General features: G+C 36.9%; 1 protein-coding gene across 5 annotated transcripts in view; it reads left to right on the top strand.

The window, feature by feature from the left end:
- Positions 1 to 16,613, top strand: part of GABRG3 (gamma-aminobutyric acid type A receptor subunit gamma3) — a 299,388-nt gene that overhangs the window by 144,883 nt on the left and 137,892 nt on the right. For all 5 annotated transcript variants that reach the window (XR_012056994.1, XM_072932277.1, XM_072932274.1 and 2 more), the window contains exons 4-5: positions 2,769 to 2,989; positions 5,169 to 5,251. Coding sequence is in view for 4 of the 5 variants with exons in the window: in XM_072932277.1 (XP_072788378.1) it covers positions 2,769 to 2,989; positions 5,169 to 5,251 (304 nt within the window). In the remaining variant the exon portion in view is untranslated. The remainder of the gene's footprint in view (positions 1 to 2,768; positions 2,990 to 5,168; positions 5,252 to 16,613) is intronic.

Raw genomic sequence — 16,613 nt, 5'->3', positions numbered from 1 at the left:
CGTAGACTTAGAACCATTGGAAGTGGAGAATTGAGTGCCAGCTTCAAAAGTTACTTATTTGCTTGGTTAAAGAATGAAGAAATTCCCAAGATTAATGTAAGGGATGTACTGATACAGCATTCACTTCTAAAAGGAATTAATGGTGAGAATCTCAATTCAGATATTAAATGGAAATATGTGTTTATTTTTCCTGGAAAAATTTTGGTTTTGTAATTTGTACATTCTGACTGAGGACTGTAAATACTTTTTTAAAAAACAGGGTTAAAGTGTTCAAAAAGTCAATGCAATTAAATTCAACCAACTTTAATGACTTTTAAAAATATTGCTTTGTTTTTTATCATTTCACTTTGTCAAAAGAAATATGCAGGGTTTTTTTCAGAACTAATTAACTCAGAAGATCTGGGAACCATTTAATTTGAGTTGAAATTTTTTTATTAAGGCAAATGGAGTGGCCCATTCTGCAGGTATTTTGAATAATGATCATTGGTGGCACATTCTATTTGCAGCAATAAATAATGAAGATGCAAAGTGGGAGTTGGGCAGTGGTGACCAGTATGATGACCCTATTTATAGGCTAATGTAATCCACTTAGCCGGAGTAGCTTACTGGAATAGAAACTACAATGCTACATTTATACTGCTCCTGGGGCCTACTTTGCTCACATCTAGCTGCAGTACTTTCTCAGGGTAATGTATTGAGGAGCTCAGGGTCTTTCTTTTCTTTGGCAGGGTAGAAATACTGAATATCTTAAATCCTAAAAATCATTAAATATGCATTATATACTAGAAAAGAATTATGGTTACTCCTAAATTTAGTCAAAATGAAGCATTCATATAAAATAAGCTCAAATGTGAATATCATGCAAAAACTTATCATGTGAAAGCACTGTCATTAGCCAGCTGTATACAAACGGTCTTTGGTTCTATAAATACAGATTCTCACATGTGAGCTAGTAAAAGCAACTCACTCAGCATTTGGAGAAACCCATAGACATGTCTGGCATATTCCTCTCTACAGAAGCTGAATGTGCCAAACACTTGTCACTAGACTTTCAAAGGCTAAAATGCAGTTGACTTAAAGAAAGAAGATAAGTGCTCTGGCATCTAAAACCTGATGCATTAAGGATGTTCTTTCTGAATAACAGAGATACACTGCATCCATTACATTACATCCTTCAGATCAGTGGAGATGTCATCCATATGAAAGAAAAGTCTCTTCAGATCTGTCATCTTCCCTGCAAAAATAAAGCTAATAATACAATGAGAAATAGTAGTGAGATAAGCTATGAAGGAAAATGGTCCTTATTGTCTTTGGTGGCTATGTTTTAATTCCTGACGTGATCTGCTACCTGGTGTTTGGATACCTGCCAGCACCACTTATGCACCTTTTGATCATTTATCATCTAGAGATGTGAGGCCCAGAGTGTGTTTTGGACTTGGATTACAGTGCCAGTGAATTGGGTTTCCTGGTGTTATAACATCAGCTTTGAAGGGATGGCTTGCCAAAAATGTAATAGCACAGGAGAAACAGGTGGTTCTTAGCAAAAACACTGTCCTCAATTCTGACGGCAAGCTCTACTAACTGTCTATAAAGAAAAAAAACCCCAATACTACTGTATTGAAACAATAGACTGAAAGAAGTGAAATAAAAGCAAATTCAGGGTTTTTAAAAGACATGCCAGACTTTACATATAGCCCTAATTACCCTTTGTTCAGATATACCAGGAGTGCATCTACCAGGGGTCCTAAAGAGGTGTTTTCCTCTGGATTACTCCCAAGCCCTGTATTAGTTTCTGTTGTAGAGCACACATTTTGTGACACATCAGCAAATATCATCCCCACAGCCAGCCCAGTTGTATTGGGAGGGTATTGCATGACAGACTTAGGTGGCTGTTTCCCTGAGGTTCAAAAATAGATCAGTTTATTGTTCATTTTTCAGTCCTTGAAAAGAGGAGGAGGAACACAAGCAAATGAAGCATGACCTTTTCCAGCCTCCAGTGGCTCAAATTCATATTTCAACACAAAATTAAAATATTATTTCTTCCATGGGGTCTTAAATGCATAAACCAGTGTGTTTATATGTTCACCTATATAATTTTGTCTGTCCATGTGTTCTTTAATTTCTGCATTTATATGTACTATGATGGCTTACCTACAGAAAAGGAGTAGTAAAACACAGAGTAAATGGAAGGACAAATTTAATGTAAATTAAGGTATTAGCATATTCAGGGATGCACGTTCAGCTCTTAGCATCAGGGGGTCTGTAAAAGAGCACATGCTTGCCTTTTCATTCTGCTGCAGTGTGGCCAAATTGGTAGCAAATGGAAAAATTAATTTATTGCATTTAAACAACTTCTTCCCTAAAAAGCATTGCTATAATCAGGAGAATTTACCATTCTCTAGCTTATGAGCGTTGGTCTTGCTCATCTTTCATGTCTCTTATCAGTCCTATAACAAAGAAGTCTCTGTAAATTATACCTTCTAGCTGTGACTTTTCAGAGACAATGAAAAAGAATGTGCTAATGCTGAAATTGTTATGGCACAGGATCAATGCAAGTGAGATGTTTGGCATATTTCATTAAGCAGCTAGACATAAAAATAAAAGGGTGAAAAAAGTGGAAAAAAAATCCTAAGGCAATAGAAAAATAAAACATAGCTCCACTGGCCAGAATGTACCCAGTTGATCCACACCAGAACAGACCTCATCAAACACCAAATAGTGTGAAATGTAGAACTGATTTCAATTAATGTATCATGCTTTCTTTGCAGGAATATCAAATTGATATATTTTTTGCCCAGACATGGACAGACAGCCGTCTTCGCTTCAACAGCACCATGAAGATACTGACTCTGAACAGCAACATGGTTGGCTTGATCTGGATCCCAGACACGATATTTCGTAACTCAAAGACAGCAGAGGCTCACTGGATCACCACCCCAAACCAGCTCCTCCGCATATGGAATGATGGCAAGATCTTGTACACCCTCAGGTGAGCACTTGGCAAGGTGCAGGGCTGAAAGCTCCTCCCACATCTGGTGTAGTAGTAGTAATTTTCAGCAATATCTTTGCTCTCTTCTCCTGTTTTCTTCCTGATTCTCACATGGCCATGCTTTGCAAATATTTAATTATTCAGGCATATGTACTGCCAAGTTTAAAAAAACCAAGTCTTGTCTTTATACAAAAGCAACCTTGAGAAATGGGAAATAAGTCTGTCTAAATTATACAAGCTGGGCTTTTTAGTGTTTGCAATAAAATTGAGAATATGTAGTCCCATAAAACCTGTCAAAAGCCTTTTTGATTGGAGTTAGATGCAGGGCTGGATAAAGCATTTTTAGATTCAGGCTAATGCCAATACTTGATTCTTCAAATAAGTCATGCTGAAATATAGTCTGTCACATCTCATCACAAGGGTGAATTGCTGGAGGAAAGGCTTTTACAGTTTTCTAATCTTTGTGATAAAATCAACTGTATGGTATAAGAAATACTGTATATATTTGCATTTTAAAAAGCCTGTGGAAATCAAAATATGTGTTTACTTGTGGAAGAGATGAGTTGTTCAGAAGGGATTTTTGCCATAAGCCATGTTCCATAAGGGAAACTGTTTTAGAGACATGCCTTTCACGCTACATTTTCTTCTGTAATTGTGTTCAGCCCTCTTGGTGCACCTGAGAGGGCTGATCATGCTTGCAACTGCTGTTTGGCTCCAATACAAAGTCTTTGGAAAACAATAAGAAAGGAAATAAACATCTGGAAAATCTGTTGATATTTTTAGTGCCCTTTACTTCTTAGGCTTGTTCTACTGTGAAGAGCTCCTTCTTATTTCAGTTTCCTTTAGCTAAAGAGTTTGGGGATTAAGGTGTCAGCTCAAATATTCTCTTGGTTGGGTTATTGTTTTTTTTTTCTCAAGAGATTTTAATTATGTGTTTTGTTGGTTTTTTTTTTCTATTAAGTTCTGTTTCAGTATTTCAGGCCAAGTGTCTATGTAATAGTAGTTAGACTTACATACCTCTCACTATTGTTTGTTGAATGGATTACAAAATTTGTCAAAACCAGCTAAAAGTAAGTTAATACTTGACCCATTGGAATGGACATTTTTAGTATGTGAAAGATGTTTTGAGTTCTTTTTGATCACTCAGGTTGACCTCCTTTATACATGGGAAAAGTTGTTAGGATGATCATTGTTCGCACTGGGTAATTAAAACCAAATTTGTCTGACCTAAATGTCAAGATTGGTATGACATGGAAGAGGTAGCTAGTGTATGCCCTGGTGTTGTGTGTACAGAAGGAAGGGTACAAGGTTCAGTCATGCTCCATACCTCTTCGTCTTCTTCCCTGCCCCTTTTAGGGTGTGAATTCCCTCCTGCTGCAGCACTGCAAATCCTCTTCTAGTGGCAGTGCAATAAGGCCATTAAATTCCTCACAGGTGACCTTTCCCAAGACAGTTTTCCTCTGTGTCATTCTATATCTGAGACACAAACCTTTCACTGTAGAGTTTTTAATTTTTTTATTTAGTTTCCAAAAGGAAAAACCCACATAACCCACATGAATTACATCATTAAACTGTGTTGTATTTTTTTTTTTAAGACTGTACAATAAACTAGCACTTAATTCAATTTACCTGAGTAAGTACATTCACTTTGTAAGCTATTAGACTAAAGAGTATTGATTTTTTAGTAGTAATTTCAAAATTGGCCGTGTTCTTAGTATACTTTATTTTAGGGATGTCATGTAAAACCAGCTTTCAAGTAGGGATGATGATGTTTCTGCTGTTCTGTTTGTTGCATCTGTACGATACAGAATGGCATATAGAGATTTATTAAGTTTTGGAGAGAAAGCCTGAAGAAATTGAAAGAATTTTAAATTCACACTATAAGTACACATGATGAATATTTTTATAAGTTTCCCTCTGAAGTTCAAATTTTGTGGAATTGCATACAACACAAGCCATATTTCCTGTTATTTTTGTACAGAATGATTGTTTTCATCCCTTAACCTTTGATTATAAATTGCCTGGAGAAACACATGCACAGAATTCCTAGGATCCAGAAAGTCTTGATGTTGTCTTTATGGATATCAAAGTATTCTTGCATGATGCTTAAGGTTACCCTGCTTCCTCCTCTGGCTGCTCCTGTACTGGCACATAGTAACAGACCTTGGTTTCTTCATAGGCTTACCATCAATGCTGAGTGCCAGCTGCAGCTGCACAACTTTCCCATGGATGAACACTCCTGTCCTCTGATATTCTCCAGCTGTAAGTGCTTCTTTGATGCCTTATTCCTGTGTATGATTCTTATCCAGGGGCATGAGTTTAATTCTGATTTCTCTCAGGTTGGTCAATTGTTCCATAAGTATATGAAGTTCAGGTTTGCTTAAATATTTAGGGAATTTTTGTTATCCTCTCTTGCACTTCTGATCAATCAACTTATGATATGAAGTCCCCTGCAGATTTACTCTGTTATTTTATTAGAATTGGACTTTTTTAGCTGATACCATACTCACAAACTCAGCAGATATTCCTACCAGTCTGTGCAATGTTAATTTATACAATCACTTGACATTGCAAATGAGAATTGAAACTACAGTTTTCTGGTGGAGGTGCACAGTATGGGGACATGCCCAGCGATCTCTGAACATCTGAGTTTATAGCACGTAGCCTGGTAATGCCTCTCTGTTTCATAGTAAAAGTAAATGGTGCAGCTACTGTAAATCTCATTTTCCTTTTATTGCTCAGCTTTGCCAGCAGTCCCAATGTTGTGTTTTATGTTGTGTTGCTGGCATATTTAAAACCTTCCTAAAAGGCAAGAAAAATACATGGGGAAATGTATGGAAAACAAAAGCAGGTGAGTTAATTCTGGGGTCAAATATTACTCTGAGAAGTTATCTTCATACTGATTCATTTAAAAAACTTTGAGAGCTGTCTGCTCATAGTTTTGAAAACATTTTTTAAAGGGTCTCCACAAAAGATTTTAATCTTGACAATCTGTAAGACTCAGGATATGTGTTCTTTAGAAAGTGAAAGGAAAGTGTATAATTTTTTCTATTTAGAAACAATTATATCCCTAATCCCTTTTAGAGTGATAGAAGAATAACACTATTGAATATTTTCATAATAAATATGCTATTGTGATGGTATATACTTCTGTTTATAAATATTATACAAACCGTGATCCACAACCACAAAACAGATTTGAATTTCTGACTCAGAATGTATTTTTCTTTTTACCCAGGAATTATTTTTTTTTTTTAAATCAGTCACATAAATATCTTCCTTTCCTCCAAAATTCTATCACTATGTTGCTGTTTTTTTGTAAGCATAAGTGAATCTGTGCAGAAACAGTTGTCTGTTTAATTCAGGTGTGTGTAATAGATGCATATTCAGCTGAACAAGAGGCAGATAGCTCCTTTCTGCTCATGAACACTTGTCACTGAACTCTATGCACTTCAGCTGTCTTAGTTACTACATAAAACTGTTCTAGTGGCAATCTACTGTTGTTTTGTTGAACTGCTGGGAAAGATTTGTGAACTTAAAATCAAATTCTAGACATTTAAGGAAACCTACTAAGATTTTGGTTGAAGTCCAAAGATTAAACCACATAAATTTGAGTGGTCCTGTGATAGCAATATTCAAAGAAAGTGAACTCTAATAAACAGGAAGTCACTTCAAACCTTGCATTCCCTAATAGCTAGACAGTTGCTAAATGGAAGTAAATTATGCTCTATGGTTTTTATTGAAAGAGAGAGGATATCAGTCAGTACTTCAGCAGGCTCTGCTCCATGGCAAAGTTCCAAATACATTTTGTATTGCAAATGTTCCTCCTAATTTTGATATATTAGCTCATAACACTTATGAACTTGGAATGTACATGTATTGCCATCAGATATGTACTAATGTCTATGGAGGTGGAGATTATATAGGATGAAACAGAATGTGAATGTGTTGCAGTTTTTGTGTGTACTCTTTGTAGTTTCTTGCCAGATGGAGGATGCTGTAGAGGAATGTTAAAATAATATTTTATAGTTTGTTCAACCTTTTTGGTCATGTTGACAACAAGGGTTTATTTCTTTAGATTCACACTGAATTTTTTCCCCTTGAACAGTTTTAATGCTGCTATTACCATCATACAGGGCATCTCCTGTATGATTAGTTTGTTACGTAACTCACTTGCATTTTCAGTCTTCAGCATTCACAGCAGTCTCTAGTTAGATGGCACTCAGTGAGACTCGGGAAGTGAATGACTGACTGAATGCATGAATGATTTATTGCTGCCTTCTATGACAAGTTTCTGAAGGGACAAGCTGATTAGGGATTCCAAGATGTATGTCTTTGGATAAAATAATAACCTTTGTAGAATTCACAGCTCTCCCCCTTCATTCCTTCTGTTTGTTCCTCAGCACACAGACAAATCTTTGTAGTTTCCATTGTAGGCAGGTATAAAGAAGCAAAAGTTTCAGGAAATATTTCATACAGCGGTACACACAGAGGAAGTTTAATATTTGAAATTTCTGACTTTTTATTTAAACTTCCCTTGATATTTCAAAAATATGAAAATAATCTTAAATTTTTTCTAGAATATTTACCTCTAGTGCCAGCTAATTTGCACCCTAACCCTTTTGTTACTCTGGGGACAGTTGATGTTCCCTCAGTGGGTATACTGAGTTCTACTTCATCTGGTTGCCAGGATGAATAAGGAGAAAACAATGGCTTATAAAAAGAACCCATCTCAGTGTGCTAACAGTAGTTAACACCCGCCCCTTCCTGTAGAGAATCTTGTTCAAGAACAAATTCATAGAGCTCTCTGGTTTCTTTTATAGGATTTTAAATGTATTGACATAATCTGAAGCTCCTCAGCCTGTGGAGCTTTTGTACGTGGGGTGACATGATGGGGTGGCTCCTCTGGCATATCAGGCCTTGTGGTCAGTGTGTGTCTGTAGTTGCTGTTATTATGTAGATGTGCACTCAGCACACTGCTCATGTGAAAAGTTGATCCCAGTAACAAAATCAGGGCTGCTGTGCCACGTGACAGTTTGTGTCTGTTCCATGCACCAGATTGGTTTGATGAACCACATGTGCCAAACAGGATTTCTCCCTAACGAACTACAGCAAGGCATGGTATGAAGGTGCATTTCCCTGTAAATGTGAAAAAAGAATCAGTGCTGTGACTTGATTGCAGTGGAGCAATCTTGGATAGATTTTGCTCGATATGATCACTCTTTCTTAATATGGTTTTGAAGCACTATATGCAGCTATGTAAAAAATATTCTGTCACTGTCATTCTTCATTTGGGTTAATTTATCCTCCTGAGCCAAGGGAGGCTGCTGTGCTGCTATTGGCACTCAAATAGCACATTAAACTGTCTTGGTTATCTCTATTCAGCATTAATTTGAACATTTTGGAAATACTTTCAGGATGCTACCATAAAATTTAGTTTATTGAAGTAGTTAGGATTCACATAAACTTCAGGAAGGAAGAGATGTTCTGTCTGAAGGATGATATCAGCACAAGAACAAATGAAAAAGACACAAGCAACCAAAGGCAAACGGGGAATGAAAAGTTAAGCACATTAATTGTGGAACATCTGTAGGGAACTGTGGGTGCTCAAATATTATAACAACTCAAAAGTGTTTGAACAGAGCACTGGAACAACAGTGCACTGGGAGCTATCAAGCATAACAAGATGACTCTATAGTAATGGACACTACTTTTTTTATTCTGATGGATAAGATCATTATAGCTTAAAGATCAGGAAAAAGGGGCTGTATGGCTAAGCTACTTGAAAGAACTCTTCAGCATTAGAGTTATCATGTGACTGTTTTCTAGATTTCTTACATGGTTTTAGTTTTCCTTTCTCAGTCACTGGTGAGACTGATGAATGTTCTGGATTTTCTTAACTTGGGAGGACTAAGCATGCTGTAAAATAATGTGAGAATGTTCACACCCAAAGCTGTGTAACAGTTAATTGTTTGAGGTCTTCATTTTTTTCAGACCAGCAGAAACCTCCTCTCCCCATACATGTGTTCAAGATTAACTTGACACTCCTTCAGGTGACAGCCTCTGAAAGTCATTACACCTTGTTTTGACCGTCTGGTCAACTAACTTTTTAGTTATGTCCAAGGAGATTTGTGGTGGAAATGTGTGCTAGCTGCATACCTGAGGTCTGAAACAAACTGTAAGGGCATGCCTGGGGCTTTACCAGATGTAGTAATACTGAGCTGCAGTGCCAGATGCCAGAAAATTTTTTTAAAAGTGACCATATTGATTAATGAGTTTTCACTGGTTTATTTTTCTTGCTGCTGTTCTGAGCAAACTGCAGATATAGTTGTTCATTTTTAAAGGCATCTTTGGCTTGGACAACAGGAATTAGGGCATGCTTTGTAGGCAATTGCTGAGAGTTAGTGAGAAGGTCTAGTGTCCTGAGCCACCCATTGTTGGAGGATTGTTGCAAGACAGGAAAAGCTGGGCATGCCCAGAATGCCATTCTTATTGCAAACACCAAAATACATATACAATGGTTCACAAAGAATTCAATTACTTTTAATTCATTTAAAATAGGAGAAAGCAAGATTTCCAACTATTGGTGGTTCAGTTTGTTCAGTCAGGACTTAAACCAAATATTTTTTGTCTTTAAAATGTTAGAGTTGTTTTGGTTTTTTTTTAAAGTGACGTACAAAAGCATGGCAAGTATTATAGGGGAAAAAAAAAAAAGAAGGAAGTGTGCAGTGCTTTCAAAAGAAATTTAGCCAAATCTAACATACTGCTTGAAAGGAACATATTCCATTTTTCTAAATATAAACTCAGTTCAATCAAATGTTCCCCCTTTGAACATGAAACCTCTTATGGATATGCAATCAGTACTTTGAGCCTTGTATCATTAATTTCTAACACAACTAGCTGTCATCACCCATTTTAATATGTTTCTCCTAGCCTAGAAAAGTAATTGCTGGTTTTGTGGAATGAGCTGTGCTTTGTTTCATCTCCTTTGTCATCAGCAGAGTCATTAATACAGTCTGAGGGCAGAAATTTACTTTTGATGAAGAACAGGCCAGAAGGAGCACAGCTTAATGTTCATATCTCAAGAGGAGTTTCATTAAAGATGCTGGCATTGTAATGTGCAGAAAGAGCTTTAATCCAGATCTGAATTTCCATCTGTTCTTTCGGCAATGGGCTGAGCCAGATCGTGGGGCACCAATGGAATTCTTGAACCAGTTTTTGTGATGAGCATATTTTAGATATTGTTGCTTTTTCCTCTTCTAGGAAGCTAGAAATAGTCATATGCATCCATCCTTCTTTTCAGAAGACTGTCTTTTTCAGAGAATAGTCAATATAGAGAGGTCTTATAAAGAAGAAAAAAGAAATACTTTTATGGAAAATTTGTCCTTTGAAGTTTCCTCCTAAGCTCTGTATTTAGCATATGACTTTTGTCATATATGCCAATTAATGAACATAATATGTAAAGCATATCTGTGACACATCCCTCCTCCTATTCATCTGCTAATTCTTCTCTTACACAGACATTTCCATATCTTATTTCATTTTCTCTTTTAAACGGTTTTATTTGCACATTTTTTTCAAATAGCTTGGCTAGTGTGCAAGACAATCTTCAAGGAAAATTTGATCATCCCGAAGATTTATGAGGTGTGCATAATTCTGTAGGGATCTTCTTTGCCTTGGTTAACCTGTGAGAGTTAATGTTTCTAAACACTTTTCCCCAAGGTACCTATACATACAATGACACCAGGATACAGTAAATTTAATATAGGTGATAATCTTATGCAATTTCATTTCGTCATTCCAATAGCTTTTCTGAATGTATTCTGGTACTGTATTGCTCAGTTTTAGCTCTCCTTAGGTTTCCTTTATATTCCCTGAGGTCTTTTTTTACCTAACATAAGTTAGATTCCTAGGGAGTACCATACTCTTTCCTGGGGAGTCAAATATTTATCCAATTCCTTGACTACTCACACCTGACTAATTCACTGCTACTTTTCTCTGTGTGACTCAATAAATTTTTCAATATGTAAGAGACACTGCATTAAATATCTTTAGATTTTTATGAGTCTATTTTATAGCCAAGCCAAGACTCATAATAATTATTACAAGTTAATTTTAATTGCAAGTTCTGCTAACTTTTATCTAATTTCTCAAATAGGATGTATTTTATGAAACTGTTCAAATTCATCCGTGATGTTAGTACACTCAGCATTAAAATTATACTTTCTACATCAAATTTATGGTAGATTTGTGCCAAACTAGTAAGTATTAGTATTATTATTTTGGCACCTACTGTTACTGTTAGCATTGTGTCTCATTTTTCAAGGTATATTAGTGGCAATTTTTTAAACCTATGTGGCTATATGGTTCATTGCTTGCTCCAAATTTATACAACATGTTGTAATGAAAGTGTACTATTAATCAATATGATATTGCATCTGATAAACACTAGTACATAAATGATATTTCTTTGGTAAAAAAAGCAGTGAAACTTCCCCAGGGTCAGGGGTTGACCACTGCCTCCTTAGTGGTCAGGCTGAACTGAAGGCTGTGGCTAATTCATGTAATATCCTGTGCTCCATTTCCTCACAAAGAGCTAAGTTTTTGTACTGGTAGCAGACCAAATGTCTCTCTCCTTTTATAGTGAAATTTTTCTCCACAAGATTGAAGGCTTCTCTGGAGAGGGAGCAGCTGCCATTACTTCCAGCGAAAATGAGACCCTAAAGTAAAATTACAGTAAGTGCTAATTAGTGAAGCCTAAAATGCTTAACTCATGATATCTTGGGGCCAGCACAGCCTTCCAGGGACTCTCTAGATTGATGGTAGGCTATTCCCGGAACCTGGAATCTACCCCAGTTTTGTAGCAGTCTTCCAAGGATCCTCAGTGTCTCCATTTGCCCTGCACAATTGTCTCAGGAAGATGGGATGCCCTTGTTGTGAAACAAACTCTCTAGGCAACCTGCTTCAGGGCAAAAAACATGCTGTTATTCCTGGATCTGAAATTTAATAGAGGTGAATGTATTTCAGGAATAGGACCATCCAGCTCTTACTTACTTTTATACAAGGAGACTGGAAGTCTTAAAAATCCCAGGTGCAGTCTGGACTTTCAAAGCAACTAGTCTTATTTTTCTATATTTTCTATTGGTAAAATTAAAAAAAAATCAGCCTCAAATTTCAGAAAGAAAAAACCTGCCTGAGAGCCAGTTGTTTTTGGCAAGAATATATGTAGCTAAGTTGTGCTTGTGGTGTCAGTAGAAAATAAGAGAAAGTGTTGATTACATATCTGCCCTGGAGTCTCTGCCATGTGACAGTCATTGTTAGTTCCCATGATTTCATCACAGATCTCAAGATTTTCAGTGTGTATTTGAAACTAAAACCCCTTTAAGCATCTCACCATGTGCCAATGTGAGCCTGTTCTTTTTATCTTTCTTTTAACCAGACATTTGACAGCATGACAAATACACCATTGGCAGAAAGAAAATAGTTTTAACTTTCAAATGTAATATAACCTATTATGTACTTCATGTTTCTATTATTGTTAGTTGCTTATCTAGGTCTTTGATAATTGGTTTTCAAATTAATCTGATCATTAGGGAGGGGCTAGTCCATAAGCTGTGAAGTCACGGCAGCCCTACACTTGTAAAATCTGACTTACAGAGCTCATATTCGAGATATTGAGAGCACCAGGAGGAAGCAGCCACAGTCTTTTGCATAATATTTTTTAGCATAAGGCCTGACTGGTTTTGACACACTGTAACAATTATATGACTGAAAAAAGTAGCCATGTTGTACCAGCCTGTAGCCATCGATGACTGGAGTGCAGCTCTTAGTGGCTACAGGCTGTCCAGTAGGGATGGGACAGGAGGAGAAGCAAGGGGCTCCCAACAGCACCAAGTAATGGATAGAATGTCTCTGGAGAATGGCCTTGACTAGGTCAACTGCTTATGGCAAGATTTAGAGACCAAGGCAACAAGGGGAACCTTGTGAACCAGTAGAAATCCCTGGGGTCTGCCCTCAGGGTCAGATCTGACAGGTGTCTAAGGGCGCTTTCCATAGATTGCAAGAACTCTTGATCCCCAGGGGTAAGAAATCAGGCAAGGAAGATGATAGATTGGCATGGCTGAGTTGAGACTTGCTGGTCAAACTAATGAGCAAGAAGAAAATGTGCAGGTAATGGAAGCAGGGACAGGTATCCTGGGGAGAGTACAGGGATGCAGTCTGGTTCTGTGGGAATGGGGTCAGAAAGGCTAAGGTGCATCTGGAGCTGGACTTGACAAGGGATGCAAAAAATAACAAGGGACTCTAAATGTATGATAGGGAAAAAATGAAGGTAAAAGAAAGTGTACATTATTCTGTGTAAATACATTATTACTGTGTAAAGTGTACAATATTCAATCCTTTATAATTACTGGCAAACTGATAACAACGGACAAGGAGAAGGCTGGGGTATTTTCTCTTACAGACAACAGTCAGAGCTAGCAGTGCTCAAACTCTTCACAGTTCTATGCATAGCTCACTTCTCTTTGGGTATTTCATCATTATCTTAAATCTTGAAGAAATTTTCAAAGACACCTTTCACAATTCATGCTTCATTGTGTATGTGCAGATGTCACGACATAGCTTATTTGGTATTCCTTTCTTTGGAGTGCTAGATTTCTGCAAATGCTGATATAATTAACTGCTTTTATTCCTTGTAGCCTCTCTTAATGTAACTGAAATGTACCTCATAAAATATTACATAAAATATGGAATTACAAGTCCAGGTAGCCCCTGCTGAGCAACATAAAAGTTGCAACATTTCCTTTCTCCTACTCTGATTTCCACATTTCCAAAGGCAGAAGACAAGCTTGATTGAATCCAGAAGGTTCAATCTCCAGTACAATACATTTAATATTTTTAAAGAAACAAAGAGCATGTTGTTTTCTCATTGCTCTAGTGGTTTTAAGGAGCAGATTAGGAAAAAAAAAATAAATTATTGTGTTATTGTCTTCCATAGTCACCTCAGTGGCCACATTAAAAATTACTGTAATGCATCTCCAAACCATGAGAACTGTATGTTTGAACTTACTGGTCATCGTATAAGAAATGAAGAATGGCTGCAGAATTTCTTCACAGTATACAGAAATCTTTTGGGATTGTGAGAACCGAAAGGTAACAAACCAGTGACAGATCCAGAAGAAATACCAAGTAATTGAGAAGAAGAGAAAAGGAGAATGAAGAGAGAGCAGAGCTGCCAAGGTCAGCCAGAACACCTGCATTACCCCACAGAAGTGTAACAAAAGCAGTGAATATTGACTCTCAAATTAAACTCATCTTGGGTAGAGCCCAGCCGGTGCTTGTTACTTTTGCCTGGCTTGGCTGACAGATGATAATGGGGTTAGTAGAAATCATTAAAGGTTTACTTGTAACAGACTCAAAATTTATGATGAAAACATCAAGTCTTTAACTCATTTGCCTTGTCTTGTCAATTTTATTTACTTTTAACACCACCTGGAAAAAACAAGGCAGACTGGAAACATAAAATAAAAAGCCCCATCCCTTTCTTGCTTCTGGTACTGAAAAATTCATGGAAAAATTCATGGAATCAATACCAAAAGCATATCCTAAGTGCTGATGGAGCTAAGGAAGGGAGAGTGAGGCAGTCATGCAGCTTTGAATGTTGTTTTCCTCATAGAGCTAGGGGACAATCAGGGAACTGCCCTGCTTATCTGTTCCCCTAAGAGGAACGTTGCTGAACTTTGCCTGGTTGTGTTCCTTGCTATAAAGTGCAGGTCTGCCTTAAAAGGGATTAGCTTTGTGTAAAGGGCATAACATTTTAGTCCTTTTTCATAGTTGGGTGGCATATTTTTCTGTCAAAACAATATATGATGTCTTTTCCTATCACATAGCCCCTCAGACAGACAAACAAACAAGTGATAAGTTTTAAAGGGGGGAAAGAGGGAACACACATCAAGACATGAATTAAATCACTTTTTAAATAAGTATTTTTATGTTCTTCCATAGGATGTAGATTTTCAGTTGGTACTTTAAGAAACCCTGCACTTTTGTATATCTAAATAGAGAAATTATTTCTGTGGAATGGAAATTATGTTATGATTTAATGTTTGGGCCAGCCTTGCATATTAAAAAGTAATTTATTTTTCCATAATTTTTTTATAATGTGACTTCTGGCAATTTTTCTACTAATCTATTAAAACTCAGGAAGAGCTGATTTTTCCATAAAATCTTTCCATCAGTTTTAAGAAAGTAAACATAGAGTGACATGTAAATTGAAGAAAAAGTTCACTCTGTTCTGAGGCGATTTGCCTAATCAACAGCTTGTGCAGGGGACACTGAGTTTCCTTTCTAGCTCTTTCTACCTGAGCTTCTTTCACAGGAAAGCCAAAGGGAGAGCTGGTGCGTGACTTTATTTTGTCCTGATGGGGTAGGAGAATCTAGGAGCTCAGAAGTTCTCCCAGCTCCATCAGTTGCCATGTCACCATAACCAGATTATTTGTTTCATATAGTCTGTTGCTTTTGCTCCACTTGCATTGATGTCTCTTGATAAGCACAGGGAAGCAAAGCCAGCAGTACCTGTCTCTTCTGCTTGGCCAGCCCTGAGTGCATCAGTACAGGGAAAATCACAGGGTTTTTTAACTCTGGAAGCCTCATTTGACTTCAGTGTTTCTTCTTTAGCAAACAACCATCAGTGAAAAAACAAGAATTTTATTAAAACAAATCTGATTATCCGGAAGTGGAATGAATTGCTATTCACAGTTATTTCGGTCCTTCATCAATATCCTTCTATTTTCATCCTTAGTGACACAGTTAAGAAGAAAAACACATCAGAGCTGTTCCTTGCTTGACATGGGCCTCTTATGCAACAAAAAGATGAATGAAGTTCTTAGACTTGGTCCCTAGATCAAAGTATTCTATCCCATGCCCCAGGATATATTAAAGCTATTTGAATTCCTAATTGAACCTGTTGTTTGACTAGAGCAGAATAAAGTAATGTGTGTGAAAAGCTAATATGAAATTTTTAGGTGAACATATTGGACAAAAAGATCCATCCTGATCTCACCATCTTCTGCTCCAGTTTTGTCCCTTGACAAGAAAACAATCAGCATGACTATAACAAGAACAAACCTACAAAATAATCTGTGTTCTTCTTTCTCTCATAGACATCCATTCTTCTACACATACTCACAGATACAACTAGAAGAATGAGAAAGTATGTGAAAAAATATATTTAATAATTTTTAATCTTTTCATTACTTTCATGTTCTCAGCTAATAAGGTGACAAGCAGTATGCTTGCAGCCATGTAGAATTAAACAGGCTGAAGGAAAGACCTACTGTGAATCCTCTAAAATGGACAAACAGATGACCTTTAACTTTTCTCAATGGAATATATGTCAATATTTCATTACGGCTTGAGGTACTCCCATGCTCCTATAAGTCTTCCCTTTATCGACATTAACTGATTTGACATTTGAGTGTACATTTCCTATAATTATGCTTTTAAAATATTGTCTTCGGGGTTGCAATGGTATAATCGGCATATCTCATGGCATTTGAACTGAAGAAGGCTGAATGTCAGAGCTCATGAAGAAATTTCAAGGAATTTTTTTTTTTCCTTTTAGAGG

Source organism: Taeniopygia guttata, chromosome 1 (assembly GCF_048771995.1).
Source record: "Taeniopygia guttata chromosome 1, bTaeGut7.mat, whole genome shotgun sequence".
Classification (NCBI taxonomy): domain Eukaryota; kingdom Metazoa; phylum Chordata; class Aves; order Passeriformes; family Estrildidae; genus Taeniopygia; species Taeniopygia guttata.
The sequence above is the reverse complement of the archived record's forward strand: the minus strand, read 5'-3'. Positions and strand labels throughout refer to the sequence as shown.